The sequence below is a fragment of the Labeo rohita genome, unplaced genomic scaffold (assembly GCF_022985175.1).
Source record: "Labeo rohita strain BAU-BD-2019 unplaced genomic scaffold, IGBB_LRoh.1.0 scaffold_663, whole genome shotgun sequence".
Lineage (NCBI taxonomy): Eukaryota > Metazoa > Chordata > Actinopteri > Cypriniformes > Cyprinidae > Labeo > Labeo rohita.
This window is the reverse complement of record NW_026129594.1, coordinates 17,916-34,475: the sequence shown is the minus strand read 5'-3', so window position 1 is coordinate 34,475 and position 16,560 is coordinate 17,916. Positions and strand designations below refer to the sequence as shown.

General features: G+C 40.0%; 1 protein-coding gene across 5 annotated transcripts; it reads right to left on the bottom strand.

Moving 5' to 3' along the window:
• Positions 1–1,109: 1,109 nt before the first annotated feature.
• Positions 1,110–13,548, bottom strand: LOC127161539 (protein NLRC3-like). 5 transcript variants are annotated; one of them, XM_051104281.1, is made up of 8 exons: positions 13,409–13,548; positions 13,147–13,228; positions 12,623–12,736; positions 6,890–7,003; positions 5,737–5,838; positions 5,428–5,541; positions 2,991–3,104; positions 1,110–2,916 (listed from the first exon to the last, which is right to left on the bottom strand). In XM_051104281.1, the coding sequence occupies exons 2-8, from the start codon at positions 13,194–13,196 to the stop codon at positions 1,137–1,139; spliced, it is 2,388 nt and encodes a 795-aa protein (XP_050960238.1). In that variant the 5' UTR covers positions 13,197–13,228; positions 13,409–13,548; the 3' UTR covers positions 1,110–1,136. The 5 variants fall into 5 exon arrangements, with proteins under 5 accessions (XP_050960238.1, XP_050960239.1, XP_050960240.1 ...); XM_051104282.1 differs by lacking the exon at positions 5,428–5,541 and having other exon boundaries at positions 13,409–13,542; XM_051104283.1 differs by lacking the exon at positions 12,623–12,736 and having other exon boundaries at positions 13,409–13,542.
• Between the last annotated feature and the right edge of the window lie 3,012 nt (positions 13,549–16,560).

The following is a 16,560-nucleotide window of genomic DNA, read 5'->3' as shown; positions in this document are numbered from 1 at the left end:
TTAATACATGGAAGAATTATTTTAAGTGGTTAATCTTGTAGTAATATTTATTTTTGTCATTTAATTGTTTAATTTAAATTTGGCAGAAATAAGAATACATAAAGAGCTACATTTTACTGTACAAAAGTAATACAAGAGTAATATATTTCTGTTACATGTTAAACTGTACTTTTATTTCGACGGGTTATCATTTAGTTTCTGTTTGTATACAGTATGATATGATGCTAGTTTTCTCAAACAAAATGGTAAAATTCACACAAAGTGACTGAGCAAGATTAAGTTTATGTGTTCATGTCATCATATAGTGAGATGCAGAGGTCACGCGTGCTACAGTATTTGTGTAATAAACAACACCGCTGCCATTCATACATACAGAGGCAAACAGAACATGCAGAATTCATATTTAAACAGTCTTTTTGCGTTTCAAAAGACCGAACTTGAGTAGACGTCACAGTTACGTCACTTGCAGCTGCGCACGCATAGTGGTTGCAGAAAAACACTGGTAACAAGTGGAGGTAAAACGGGTAAACTCCATGGAATAAAAGAAAAACAAAATTTTTTGCCTGTTGATGTCAAAATCGGAATGCAAACCATTTTTAGAGAATACTGTTGTCCATGTAGAGACAGAAATGACATGCCTTCATGTAAATAAGAAAAATACCATAAAGTTATTTAGTTTGTTTAATAAAAGGTTATAGACCTGTTCTATAGAAAATGTAACCTTAAATGACTTCTGTTGTAATCTGGCGCTATATTAAAAATAAAACTGACTTGACCTTCAAGGGGGGCGCCCCCCTAGTATAATGGTAGGGGAAACACTGGAAATGTGAAAAAGTTCAAACAATTCACACAGACAGTAAAACATTCATTTAAACACTATTAGAGGAGCAGCAGTCCAGATCTATTAGCTGTCAGTTTTGATCCTCCTCACATTCGATCCTTCATCCTCATCTTTCACACTGAGCTCTACAATCATCAGCTCTCACACACACACACACACACACAAACCTCAGCTGGTTTAGTGTCTCACACATTTCTCCTGCTCACTGACAGAAATGAGATTCTGTATGAAAATACATACTAAAATCCTAAATGTGATCATGTTTTGAAAGTGTAGTGATTGTTTTCAGTGTCACTTACCGAACTGATCTGGATTCTTTAACCACAGGTAACAGATTCTGAAGAACTTCATCTGCTGTATGTTGTGATCCAATAAACTGTTTCAGATCAAACACATCCATCTTCTGCTCTGATGTCAGCAACACATAAACCAGAGCTGACCACTGTGAAGACGAGAGTTTGGTTTCTCTTATTTCTCCAGATTTCAGATAACGTTGGATCTCCTGCATCAGTGAATCATCACCCAGTTTATTCAGACAGTGAAACAGATTGATGAATTTCTCTGGAGAGAGATTCTCTCTGATCTTCTGTTTGATGTAATCAGTTGTTTCCTCTTTGTTGAAGGAGCAGATTCCTGTCAGTGTCAGTAGTTCTCGTAAAAGAGTCTGATTGGACTCCACTGAGAGACCCAGAAGAAAACGCAGGAAAAGATCCAGATGTCCATTCTTACTCTGTAGAGCCTCATCCACAGCTCTCTGATGCAGCTTAGAGATTAACGGAATCCAGTTTGAGTCAGAGAAAAGACTTTCTTTTGTTTGATCAGTGATGTTCTTGATTATAAAGGTCAAGGAGCAGTGCTCATATAGAGCTGCTAGATGTTCCTGAATGCTCAGATGAACAAAGCTGAAGACTTTCCCCTGATACAAGCCAAACTCCTCTCTGAAGATCTGAGTGCACAATCCTGAGTACACTGATGCTTCTGTCTCATCAATGCCACACTCTCTCAGGTCTTCCTCATAGAAGATCAGGTTTCCTTTCACCAGCTGCTGAAAAGCCAATTTCCCCAGTTTGAGGATCATGTCTTCATCCGTCACCTTCTTCTCATAGTCCTTCTCATGTTTGATGTTGGTCTGAAGGATCAGGAAGTGTGTGTACATTTGAGTGAGAGTCTTGGGAATCTCTCCACTCTCTGCTCGACTCAACATCTTCTCTAAAACAGCGGCTGAGATCCAGCAGAACACTGGGATGTGGCACATGATGTAGAGGCTCCTTGATGACTTCAGGTGTGAGATGATCCTGTTGGCCAGACTCTGATCACTGATTCTTTTCCTGAAGTATTCCTCCTTCTGTGGCTCATTGAAGCCTCGTACCTCTGTCACTCGATGGACACACTCAGAGGGGACGAGATCAGCTGCTGCTGGTCTGGAGGTGATCCAGATGAGAGCAGAAGGAAGCAGATTCCCCACAATGAGGTTCATCAGCAGCACGTCCACTGAGGTCTTTTTGTTTGCATCCCGTAGAATCTCATTTCTTTGAAAATATAAGGGAAGATGACACTCGTCCAGACCATCAAAGATGAACAACACTTTATATTCATTACTGGATATTTCCATTTCTTTAGTTTCAGGGAAAAAGATATGAAGAAGATCTGAAAGACTGAGTGTTTTGTCCTTCATCAAGTTGATTTCTCTGAAAGGAAGTGGAAATATGAGCTGGACGTCCTGATTCTCTTTTCCTTCAGCCCAGTCCAGGATGAACTTCTGCACAGAGACTGTTTTTCCAATGCCAGCGACTCCCTTTGTCAGCACAGTTCTGATGGCTTTGTCTTGTCCAGGTAAAGGTCTAAAGATGTCATTGCATTTGATGGCTGTGTCCTCTGTTGCTGTTCTCCTGGATTGTGTCTCAATCTGTCTCACCTCATGCTCATTACTGATCTCTCCACTCTCACTCTCTGTGATGTTGAGCTCTGTGTAGATCTCATTCAGGAGTGTTGGGTTTCCCCGTACTGTTGTTCCTTCATACAGACGCTCAAACTTCCTCTTCAGATTTGATCTAAACGTGTTGAGGACCTCATTGCTGTAAAATAAAAATGTTAATAAGCACAATGTCTTATGTATTCTGTATCATATGTTCAGATCATATCTGAATACCTGAGATCAGGCCGTGTATCTCTAGTCTTGAAATGTCCTCGCTGAACCGTAGATGTGTGACTCTTCATAGATGAACAGCTGGACTCTGGTTCTGATCTCTTCTGATGAACTGGACTAAAACAGAGAGATTAAAGTTTTCTTTTGAATTACTGTATGTAACAAATCAACTATACATTTATAATGAGCAAAATCACTTTAAATAGCACTTTATAATCATTTCATACACCGTTTATACGAAAATTGTGAACTGAACTGACACAATATATGACAATATTAAACGTCACTGTCACAGTTCAGTTCCTGTTTCCTGTCATTGTATGTTGACACATGCTGTGTTCAGAATGACACACTAACTTATTGTTTACTGTCCAGTACACAGTACATACTGCCTACTACTTTTTAAGAATAGTGTGTGAAACAGTAAACAATAAGCAATAAACAACATTTTAGAGTTGTATGCTACAGTGTTGTCACATGACAAACAGTGAACATTAATTCAGCACAGCTAAGTGTAAATAGTTGCTAGGTGACATTTATTTATACATCATTACTGTAGTACATTATAAAAGAGTATGTAATAACATATTCAGTGTAAATTAGCACATTTATTAAAATCATTAAATGGATGCCGCTGTCATGAATCTTTGGTCCGCTCACCACCAGATGTTGCTCTCGTTCTATCATATCACACAGACTGTTGCATTGCACCCCGGCCTACTACTCCCATCATCCATGGCGCTGATTGCGTCAGCACCTGTGGCCAATCAGGCGCCCTATATAAGCCCCAGACTTTTCCCCTGTGACTCACGGAGTATTGTGATTATTGTTGTGGTTTTTCCTTGTTTTGCGTACGTTCCCAAGTTCCCGAGTTCCCTGTGTTTAGCTTTCTCGCCTGGCCATTTCGTCTCGTCTGTCTCGCCGCCTGCCTTTTGGACTCTCGCTCGTTTGTTTGGACTATCCCTTTGCCTTTCCCCCCTTCAGATTACGTTCGCCACGGATCGACCCACGCCTGCTTCTCGGACTATTCTTGTGTCTCGCTCCATATATACCTGTTTGCTGTTGTCTACTCTGCCTGTACGACCATGTCTTTGTCTCGCCCAATGAATAAAAGCTTGCGTATGGATCCACTCGCCTCTCGTCTCACTCCCATCACTTGAGCAACATACCTGCGAGTTTTTGGCCATCGCTACCTATTCGGACCTCCCGGACTATATTCTGATAGTGATATTTTGCGATGGCCTTAATCAACCACTCAGTTCCGAACTTAGACGCAAGGGTCCGCATTCATCTCTTGCTGCATTTATTGATTATGCTTTGCTGTGTGTGGGCTTGTCGTTCACTGTGGGTGTCGTGGATGAGGAACGCGGCATTGCGGCCAGGTCAGCCGCGAAATATAGTCCACCCCAAACCCCGGGACATTCTTGTTTGGTGGTCGCTACTCCAGTGTTGACTCACAGCACTGGCAAAATGGCACGCCGGAGCGCATTCACATAATGGCGGCGACAGCGGAGCCCGTTCACAAAATGGCGGCCGCGCCGGTGCGCGCTCATGTAATGGCGGCGACGGCGGAGCCCGTTCACAAAATGGCGGCGAAAACGGAGCTCCGTCACGTCACAGCTGCTACCCCTGAGCCAAGCAAAGCTAAAGCTGTGTTTCCCGAGTCAGGTCAAGTTGCAGCTGCGTTTCCAGAGTCAAGTCAAGTTGCAGCTGTTGTTTCAGAGTCAAGTCAAGCTAAAGCTGTTGTTCCTGTGTCAAGTCAAGTTACAGCTGTTGTTCCCAAGTCCAGTCAAGTTTCCGAGTCAAGTCAAGTTTCAGCTGCCGTTCCTGAGTCAAGCAAAGTCACAGCAGTCGTTCCTGAACCAAGTCAAGTCACCATTGGTCTTCACGAGCCAAGTCATGAATCTGGTCGGTGACCTTCGGTCCGCACACCACCAGATGTCGCTCTTGCTCTATCATATCACACAGACTGTTGCATTGCACCCCGGACTACTACTCCCATCATCCATGGCGCCTGATTGGCCACAGGTGTTGACGCAATCAGCGCCATGGATGATGGGAGTAGTAGTAGTATATAAGCCCTGGACTTTTCCCCTGTGACTTACGGAGTATTGTGGTTATTGTTGTGGTGTTTTCATTGTTGTTTCGCATACGTTCCCAAGTTCCCGAGTTCCCTGTGTTTAGCTTTCTCGCCTGGCCATTTCGTCTCGTCTGTCTTGCCGCCTGCCTTTTGGACTCTTGCTCGTTTGTTTGGACTACCCCAAACACAACATCAGTTTTCTAGTGTGTGCCTGTTCGTCCCTTATTAAGTTCATCTGTTGTTCATTCAGTTTCCTCATTTACCCTTGTGTATTTAAACCCTGAGTTCTGTCTGTTTATTGATCCGTGTTGTTGATAGTAATGTGGGTGTTGATACTTTGATTACCCCTGCATGTTATACCTGAGACCAGGCCATGAATGTCCACTGTTAAATGTTATTGGTCGATCCATAGACCAGTCACTCTTCATAGACACACAGCTGGACTCTGAATATGATCTCATCCGACGAACTGATCTATGAGATTAAAGTTCATCCTTTAAATTACTGTAACAACTCAACAACACATTCGTCATTATCAAATTCACTTCAAATAGCACTTTATAATCATTTCATACACTGTTTATACAAAAATTGTGAACTGAAATGCAATACAATACATGATGATATAAAATGTCATGCTATAATCATATTTTTATACAAATGTTATACCTGAGACCAGGCCGTGTATCTCTAGTCTTGAAATGTCCTCGCCTGACCGTAGATGTGTGACTCTTCATAGACGCACAGCAGGATCTCTTCTTATGAACTGGACTAAAACATAGAGATTAAAGTTCATCTTTTAAATTACTGTATGTAACAAATTAACTACACATTTATAATGATCAAAATCACTTTAAACAGCACTTTATAATAATTTCATACACCGTTTATACAAAAATTGTGAACTGAACTGACAATATATGACAATATTAAACGTCACTGTCACAGTTCAGTTCCTGTTTCCTGTCATTGTATGTTGACACATGCTGTGTTCAGAATGACACACTAACTTATTGTTTACTGTCCAGTACACAGTACATACTGCCTACTACTTTTTAAGAATAATGTGTAAAACAGTAAACAATAAGCAACAAACAACATTTTAGAGTCGTATGCTACAGTGTTGTCACATGACAAACAGTGAACATTAATTCAGCACAGCTAAGTGTAAATAGTTGCTAGGTGACATTTATTTATACGTCGTTACTATAGTACATTATAAAAAGAGTATGTAATAACATATTCAGTGTAAAATTAGCACATTTATTAAAATTATTAAATGGATGCCGCCTGGAACAAAGCCTTCCTACACCTACCGCTAACCATACCCAATAAACACTTCATTATTAATTAGCCATTACACAAAGCAAATAGGGATTTAATTGTAAATAGTGACTCCATTTCTTTGTAGAGATTGAATTCTCTTTACATAATTGAAATATCAATTTTTTTTAATACATTACTGCAATATTATTATTATTATTTAATATCTTTGCATTATTCAATGTCTTTGCAGATTCTGGCAAATATAATATGTCATCTGTGTATTTCATGCGTACAGAAAGTTTGCATACTGTGCACAATATACAGTAAATACTAGATTATGTACTAGATATTAAGAGTTTTATGATGGTATGAAATTTCAAACACAACATCAGTTTTCTAGTGTGTGCCTGTTCATCTCTTATTAAGTTCATCTGTTGTTCATTCAGCTTCCTCATTTATCCTTGTGTATTTAAACCCAGAGTTCTGTCTGTTTATTGATCCGTGTTGTTGATAGTAATGTGGGTGTTGATACTTTGGTTTCCCCTGCATGTTATACCTGAGACCAGGCCATGAATGTCCACTGTTAAATGTTATTGGTCGATCCATAGACCAGTCACTCTTCATAGACACACAGCTGGACTCTGGATATGATCTCATCCGACGAACTGATCTATGAGATTAAAGTTCATCCTTTAAATTACTGCAACAACTCGACTACACATTTATCATTATCAAATTCACTTTAAATAGCACTTTATAATCTTTCATACACTGTTTACACAGGGTTTCTGTAGGTTTTATGGGGGTAAATTTAAGACTTTTTTACAACCTTTTTAAGACCTTTTTAAGACCAACTAAAGAAAATGTAAGAAAAAAAAAATTAGAAGGGAAAACAATACAGCAATATGCTCCCCAAGTATAGTACGAGTTTTACTTTCACTTTCAAATGAGCAGAAATTCAGCATCAAGCAGTTGTTTGTTTTTAGTTTGAGTTTTCCCTCTTTTCTTCACTTTCCTTCGGGTTTAAGTAGCTTGTAAACAGGACTGCTGCTGGCAAAATGGGTGCCCTAAGCAGAATTGTATTGTTGTGACCCCTCCCTCATTATGGAAGTTAAAAAAAAAATAATAATAATAATAATTATATAAGTAAATGAATAAATTGCAATTAAACTGTATTATTCATAAATTACAGTTAGATCTAGACAGTTACCTATGACTATGATGTTAATAGGCCTGAATCTAATTGATTTTATTGTCTCAAGCATCCAGAAAACACACCAAAAAAAAATTAAGCAGTTTTACTATGATGAAACTATGGTTAATTCTGGCAAGGGTTGTTATGTCCACATGTTTTTGTTGAAGAAATTTTAGAGACTGTAGCATTTCTGTCACAAGATTAAGTGGATATTTGAATTAAATGTTTGGTCACTATTAAACAAGGATTTGATCGTCCTGTAAATGTAACAATAACAATTGTTAGGCCTTTGGCACCCTTTAGGCAATTGTAATATAATGTACATAGATTTTTTTTTTTTTCGTATTAGCCCACATTATGTATTTACTGTGTTATTTAATGAAACCATATGATTATTTTTAATTAACCGAACATTATTGACTGTTTGTTCTTATACAGGTTAATGCATTTTAAGCCATGAAACCTAGTAAGACAGGTGCGTTGGTGGTGGTAAAATTATTACAGACACGTTATTAACGTCAACAGCCAAAAAACTTTCTCAGGATTACCTGAAAGTGATACACGGGCGCCATCTTGGCTTTTTTTCGTTTTCTTTTCTCAGTGCCGGACTGCTTATTATGATTGCAGTCAGCCGCAAACATTAGGCTACTTGAGGTAAAGGTGGGCGCGGGCACGAATGCGGGAATGGCGCGTTACGTGTGCTTAGACTGTATGTGTATATGTATATGTTAATATTATATACAGAACTATAGAACAAAAGGTTTTTGGTTTTTTTGAGCAACTAGGATGGTGAATATCTCAGTCTGTGTAAATCCATGTGGGGTTCAGAGTATAATTTTTTATCCACATTAATTTCACACTTGTCTAGTACAAACGTCACTTTGTTTCATAATTACAGTGTATACGTTTTTCGTTATTTACCTCAAAAGAAAGAAAGTGAAAAGTGACAACATGCCCCGTATGTGGGGTACATTGTAACATGTGAGGGGCACGTTATAACAAGACCATATGCAACTTAAAATGTTGTCTGATTGAATGAAAAAAAAAAAATACATGACAAACTAAAATATTTTGTCAAAATAAAATTATTACACATCACAACCATGCATGGGACGGCCCTGATCGCAAAACACAGCTATACAGTATAATTCAAAACAATGTGCACAAATAGATGAAACGCATTCAGAAAAACACTTCCCTTCCTCCAAACACAGCTCTCATAGAACACCAGACACATAAATGAGCCAAAATGCTTTACATTTCTTGAAATAATAATTTCTCAACATTAAACATCGATTGTCAGTCTTTATTCATTTCTTGTGGTTTCTCTTTAAAATCCATAAAATTAAATAGTGAAAATTACATTGCTAATGTCATAGAAAAGCATAGTTTAATAGTGGGGCAGATTGTAACGCAGTGTTACAACATTCCCCATCGGCGTGACCGAAATATAAAAGCGGTTAGTGCCTTCCAGTGGTTTGCAAAGCATTAATAAAATATCTGAACTGATAAATAACAGATCGGCGATTAAAATAATAGCAGGTTTGTCTCATTTTAAAATAATACTAAAAACTAAGATGAAAAACTTACTTCAGCCAGAATTTACTTTTACTATGGTAAAATATTTTGCATTTTTGGCACACTTTTTTTCTCTGTATAGTGTTGCTATGGCAACTAGTAAACGCCATTAATTTGGTTATGCTAGAGTGTGTGGAAATATTTAAACCATGTGTGTTACAACTAACCCTGCGTTAGGTTGTGCCCCGCTCACCCATACTCTGAACCGGCACTGCTTGTAAAAGAGTCCTGCGCATTTTACTTTTACTTTTAAATTAGCGGCATTAGTAAAACGTAACAAACTTTTATTAACAAAATGAATAATTATAATACGCCACATTATATGCTTAATATAAAATAATAACTTACACAAAGTTTAAAAGGGTATAAAAAACTGAAAATCATTAAACACTGTATAACCAAGTAAGAAATGTAGAACGTTTATTAGCAAAACGAATAAGAAAGCTTGGAAGCATGACATACACCTTGTAATAGGGATGCTCCGATCAGGATTTTTGCCACCGATACCAAGTACCGATTTTTTGTCATGGTGATCGGCCGATACCAATGCCGATTCTGATGCTTCAAGTTTATATAACTGATATGTAAGCTCTCTGATCACCATTAACTTTTTTTCAGATAAAGTAATACTATAAATGTTGCCTTTGTTATATTTTTACAGTAATATATCTAATGTAACTATTGTTTTAACAGAGTACTAAATAATCCCAAAGAAGTATTTATTATATAGTGAACATTTTAATATGCCTTTACAATGGGGTTTATGCATAACACTGTGCACATCAGGATACTTAAAATGAGACAAAAATTCATAAACAAAATGGAGCCGGCTGATGCAACCCACAAGGCTTATTTAATCATTGTCCAGTACTACAGTGAATGGTAAAGGACAAAATAAACATTTCATCTCCTAAAAAGTCTGATTTAACTTAAACATTGTCCAATACAAGCCTGAGCAGGACAAAATAAAAACCAAACAAACAAAAACACATTTAAACTCATATAAATGAACATATGTGAGTACTAGTTTGATTGTTTTTGAATATCTCCTAAATGCGAGTATGCTTGGGGCGAATGCTTGAAATCCCCAACAATGCGCCGGCAAATAGCCACAGCATCACTGATAGCCCGCTGTGACAGGACTCCCTCGTGAACCACTAAATGGAGAGTGTGTGCCATGCACGGCACGCTGCGTAAGTTGCAGTCTTTCATGGCCTTTTCTATATTCTTCGCATTATCGCGTAGTACGACATGCACTTTTTCTTCGGGTATGTTCCAAGCCTGCAACATGTCTTTGTATTTAGCGACTAAAGCCTCAGCAGTGTGTGAGCCAGAAAATTCCTGGGAGTGGAGAATCACTTGCCTCTTTTCAAAGTCTTCGGTAATCCACTGCACTGTCAAACTTAACATGGACATAGGGGATACGCTAGAGCTCCAAATGTCAGTAGTTAAACTCACCGCGGTAAAATTTTCGTGAAGTAGACTGTTTATGTGGCTGTAGACGATTTGATATAACTCTGGGAGAGCAACATCAGTAAAATATTTGCACCGTGGCAGTTTATATCGTGGTTCAAGATGTGCAATTAGGCATTTAAATCCAATGTCTTCTGTGACTGACAGAGGCTGGTGGTAAATGCATATAAATTCCATTATCTTCACGGTTATATTCTTAGCTTTCTTGCTGTCTGGTGTGTACAGTTCGTGTTTTTTCAGAATGTCTGTAATGGAGTGAGAGTCGCATTATTAATTACCGTTGCCTTTTTTGCAGTTGCCAGTTTTTCGTATTCTCGGTGGCTCGTTCTTAAGTGCTGAATGAGGTTCGTTGTATTAAATGTTTTGGACAATGCGCCTCCACGTGAGATTTCTTTGGAACATGAACGGCAAATAGCGAATTTTTCATTGTTTCTCGAAACGTCACGGTAATTCCACACCGGCGATGACATGACTGCGGCGCCAAAACATTTACGTCCCCACTCATTGTGTATTGTGATCGGTTCCTAAGATCAGCCAAGTTTAACGAGTACCGATCGAGTCATAAAATGTGATTATCGGCCGATACCGATCTTCAGCCGATCGATCGGAGCATCCCCTACCTTGTAATATATATTTTTAAAAATTACAGTTTAAATAAAAACCAGCAAACACTGTGGAACCAAATAAATATGAAACTTTTAAAATCACCATAGATAAATGGCAGAAGTCAACAGGCTTTTCAAAATCTAAATATTTTTAAAACAGGCGCTTTTGCATTTCGTTTTGAAACTCTTCCGCCACAGTCTCATGGTCACACCTCTTTCTTCTTGTCAGTCAGCTCCACTCACTCTCTTCAGGTGATAAATGAAATCTGATCTGTGATGTGACCGTCGTTCGGCACACTGCATTGAACAGCCACGTTCAGTTTTAATTTATTGTCTGTTCTCTAACTGAACTAAATGATTTTTTATTAAAAAAAAAAAAAACGACAAGTTCTTCTTCAGTGACTGACAGATGAAGCAGCACATACCGCCTATTGTTTAATGAATATTGAGCGACCTAAACCATGTAGCACAGAAACTACGCTTTCGCTTCACTTTAAAATGAAACACGAGCAAACAATCCCTCACGAAAATCAATGCCATGATCATATGAATTTAAGACTTGCTGCTCTGATTTAAGACTTTTTCAAGGCCTTAATTCACAGAAAAGCGATTTAAAGGGGTGATCAGATGCTAAGTTCACTTTTTCAAATCGAGCCGTTCTCAGATGCCTGTTGGTGTGGCGTCACATGACAGATGCCGCTCCCACAATAGTTGATCGACATGAGCGATATACCTTGAATCAGCCGTCAGTCCGACCTCTTTGTTTCGATGTTGGAGCAGGGATGTAAATTAGACAAGAATATCTCAGATTGAGGGATTGAGGTGTTGTGTTGCTGGATGTAATAATGAACATAGTGGTCGTCATTTACTCCTGACATCTGAGCCGCTGAAGATGCAGTGGATTACGTTTGTTTGTGAAGGGAATGCACCTCCCGATCTACATATATCCGTCTATGTTCACGCAAATCATTCATGATCCAGCTTCACTTACAGCAGAAGTGAGTATAAGCGTTTTTTTATGAATCTTTGCCTTTCCTTATAACGTGGTAGTTAGGAAGTTTAGCGGCTAAACGCGGCTAACACGGCTAAATGCGGCTAATGTAAACAATATCTTTCCACAGAGAAAAGAGAGAGGGGCGGGTTGAGCAGAGCTCATTTGCATTTAAAGGAACAACCCCTTAGAATGAGATGATTTTTGCAGAGCTCATTTTGACAAGGTAAAAAGCGTGTTGTTTTACAAAACCATTGAGAATTTTTAATCAAAGTATATTAGAGACTTTTCATTAAGACCCTAAAGAATCATATCAACTTGTGGAAAATGGGCATCTGATGACCCCTTTAAGACTTTTTAAGACCCGCAGAAACCCTGTTACACACATATTGTAAAATGCAATAAAACATATGATAATATAAAATGTCATTTATACAAATGTTATACCTGAGACCAGTCCTTGAATCTCCACTGTTAAACCTCATTGGTGGATCCACAGACATGTCACTCCTCACAGACACACAGCTGGACTCTGGATTTGATCTCATCTGATGAACTGATCTAAAACAAAACAGATTTGATTCTTCATGATGACAATCATATTAATATGGGTAATCATACCCATGTTGAGTGAGGACAATAAAAACATGAATGGGGCAGTTCGATGTGCCAAACATGAGCCAATAGCATGCAGGAGAGCTTACGTGGGTCCATAAATACATTTTATTAGCCTTTTATTAGCCTTCTCTAAAAACATGCATGATATGCTCTTTGTAATGTAATTAATAAAATGTCATTCTGATTCTCGAACAATAAACTTTGAAGTATGTTGATTATGTATTTAGTGTATGTATCTAGACTAAAGAGCAGCAACCATTTTAGTTTGGGTAGATCCAGGGCAAAATAGACATCATATATGCCAATAAATATTAGACAAACATCTCATCTATAACATAAATTACTCAAAGTACCTGCATCCTGTAGAAAAATCTTTATCTCCTGATGTTTGTGTGTTACCCATGATGGATCTGATCAGTTTGATCTCCACTGACTCTAGATGAAAGAGACAAACAAACAGAAAAACTAAGCTCATCAAACAACCTTTATCCGCCTTATTTCAGAAGTAAGTTATTTTCTGTCAGTGTCCGAGAATTTTGATTCATCAGCCGCTACGAAACGGACAAAAAAAAACCCAATGTTCATTTGCTTTCGGGTGAGAAATATCACACATACCGATTCACATTTCCATCAGGTAGATACACACAAATCCTGCCTAAGCATAAATTAATCTCAATAAAGATTTAAAGGTACTTTGTGTTGTAAATCATCGATTGTGTCTGTTTAAAATGGCGACATCAAGTCTTTGCTTTCACTTCCGTCTTTGACTAAAGCGGCCCGTTACGGGTTGCCAGATCTCGGGAAAATGTTCCACTCTTTCATCACAAAGACGTCTATATAATGTGTGTGGTTATGAAAGGCATATTTGTAAGACGTTTATCCTACTCATCTGGAGTACACTACATACACTGTGAAATTTTCAAAGGCTGCATTATATTTTAAAGTCATTCGGTTGTTGTTGTTGTTAGCTCTCTCTAAATTTCCTCCGAAAATTATTAGCTTTGTTTCAATAAACCATTAAGGTTACTAGTGGTATGCCTTTTAACCAATAAAATAACAACACTGATTGTTAAGTGAAACATAGCTTGGATTGATTTACTAATATTAAACAGAAGAAAAAAAAAATAAAAAATAAATATATATATATATATATATATATATATATATATATATATATATATATATATATATATATATATATATATAACAGAAAATATGACAGACCCCAAAAAAAACCAAAAAATGGTCAAAATGTCCCAAAAATTAAATGAAATGAAGATGGTGTTTACTACTCAAGTCAAACAAAATCACACAAATTAGTTCAGTCAAATGTCCCCCACAGTAATCAAAACACTAATGTTCAATGTTCAAAATGGCCATCAATAAAATAAATACCCTGTTGCAGGTCCGATACGATGCTGGGGTTCACTGAGGCACAAAACAATTTGCTGCTTTGCTCAATGAGCAAATACAGTAAACATCTGTCTTACTGACGCTGATCTGTGACGCACTTTCAAAAGCGAGTGATTTCAGGCCCTGAAGAAGAGACTGCGGGTCGGTGATCACGTGAACCACTGAGAATTCCTGCTGTCTCAGGAGCTGTCTGTGATGACTCCTGTAGATCAGGTTGGTGAGAGATTTATAGTTTTCCACAACCGCGAACTCGCTGATCTCTCACGTGGAAGTTTAGCGCGAGCAGTTCATCATCCGATGATCCGATGAGAAATTTCTGTCCCTTCTTCTTCTCCCTCGAGTCTAGATGACTTTTGACAATTTGGGGGCGGAAACCAAGGAGGGCACTGACTCTCTTATGATTGGTCACTTTCATCGTAATCACACCCACAGGGACATCCTTGTACCTTGATTGACAGCTCTCATTACAGGAAGCACGGAGTCAAAGTATCTGACGGAGTTCAGTCATTCAGTTAACACTGCACAGTGGACGGAATGGCGGCGACACCTGAAGATGTAGGCGTAAGTGATATTGATATATGATGGGGGCTGTGTGTTTGACAATGTAGCAATTTAATCTGAAATTTGTTTGGAACATGTAAGTAGCTGACATAAGCTAATCAACCTTAACTAGCAAGTTTTAGGCTAGCAAACTCAGCAGGGGCTAACGTTAGGTGTCTCTCAGCAAACTGGCGGCCATTTTAGGCTGCCGGCCGGAGACGCTTTTAGGCTGCGAAGTTTGGTTAGCTTGACTATCATCCTGAGCGTTTTCATTTCTAGTGTTTTTCCCGTTGCCGATTGGACTGTGTATTCTCGTGTTTTGATTTATTGCTGCCTGCCCCGACCTTCTGCCTGGACTTTCGTTTATTCTTCGGATTACCCTTATTGCACAGATTGCTGGTGATTAACTCTGCCTGTTTGACTTCGAGTTTGCCAATAAACGTATCGCAAATGGATCCCACGCCTCCCGAGCAGTCACTGACCACACCACAGAAAACTTCGCCGACATTGGATCCAGCGACCGCCCAGGCGACGCCACCGGCAAATCCCGCGACAGTTCATCAGATAACAACCGAGCTGTCTGCGCAAGCATCGGCCTTGATGGCTCATCAGCAACAATTGGATCGCCTCACCGATCTCACGGGGCAGCTCGTGCAAGCGCTGCAAGGCCTCCAGCTGACGCCACCGGCCACGCCACCACCCGCAACGCCGGCCGCCATCACGCCTGCCCCGGGGGCGCAGGCGTTCGCCGCTAGCCCGCGTTTGGCGTTCCCGGAGAAGTTTGACGGCTCTCCCGCTAAATGTAAGGGTTTCCTTTTGCAGTGCTCTCTTTTTGTCAGCCAGCAGCCACATTTATACCCTACTGATGAGGCTAAGATAGCGTTTGTGTGTTCACTGCTTTCTGGACGAGCTCTGGACTGGGCTACGGCAGTTTGGCGGTTGGATCAGCCCACCTTCCCGTCATTTTCTGCCTTCTTGCAACGCTTCAAGGAGGTGTTCCAGCCAAGCTCGGAGAACGGTGAGGCGGGTGAACAGATTATGGCGTTGAGGCAGGGCCGTAGGACCGCGGCGGATTATGCCTTAAGTTTTCGCACCCTCGCGGCCCAGAGCGGCTGGAATGACGGTCCCCTCAAGCTCCACTACAGGAAGGGGTTGAACGCCGAGTTACAGGTAGAGCTGGCCTGTCGGGATGAGGGATTACCATTGGAGCAGTACATCGATTTATCCATTCGAGTCGACAACATCATGCGTGCACGTAAGCCCAGCCGCCTCAATGTTGCCTTGCCATCGCCTGCATCAGCGATCGACGCGGGACCTGAGCCCATGCAGATCGGAGCCACCAAGTTGTCTGTGGAGGAACGGGAGAGGAGACTTCGGGGTAACCTGTGCCTCTACTGTGGTCAACCAGGGCACATCCGGGCCACCTGTCCCACACGACCACCACGTCAGCGAGCCGCGGTGAGTAACGAAGAACCCCCTTTAAGTCGATGTGAGATTCCGGTAAAGCTGGGCTTTGGGGATGTTACTATTTCGACCACCGCCCTCATTGATTCTGGAGCTGCTGGAAACTTCATTGATGCTGCATTTGTAGCTGCTAACCACATACCTGTTTCCTCTTGTTCTCCACATGTGACAGTGGCAGCCCTCGACGGACGACCATTAGGCACTGGCAGAATCCATCACACCACCACCGATCTCACTCTCCGCTTAGCCCCGGACCACCATGAAACCATCCGTCTCTTTGTGATTTCATCACCTCACTCACCCATCGTCCTGGGTTACCCCTGGCTCAATCTCCACGGACCCACCATCTC

Excerpts from the sequence above, each read along its gene's own strand:
- LOC127161539 (XM_051104281.1), bottom strand. The coding sequence starts at position 13,196 with ATGGGTAACACACAAACATCAGGAGATAAAGATTTTTCTACAGGATGC. Across the intron at positions 5,839-6,889 it reads CATTCATGGCCTGGTCTCAG|TCCAGTTCATAAGAAGAGAT; the intron begins GTATAACATGCA and ends TCTATGTTTTAG. Across the intron at positions 2,917-2,990 it reads GATACACGGCCTGATCTCAG|CAATGAGGTCCTCAACACGT; the intron begins GTATTCAGATAT and ends TTTATTTTACAG.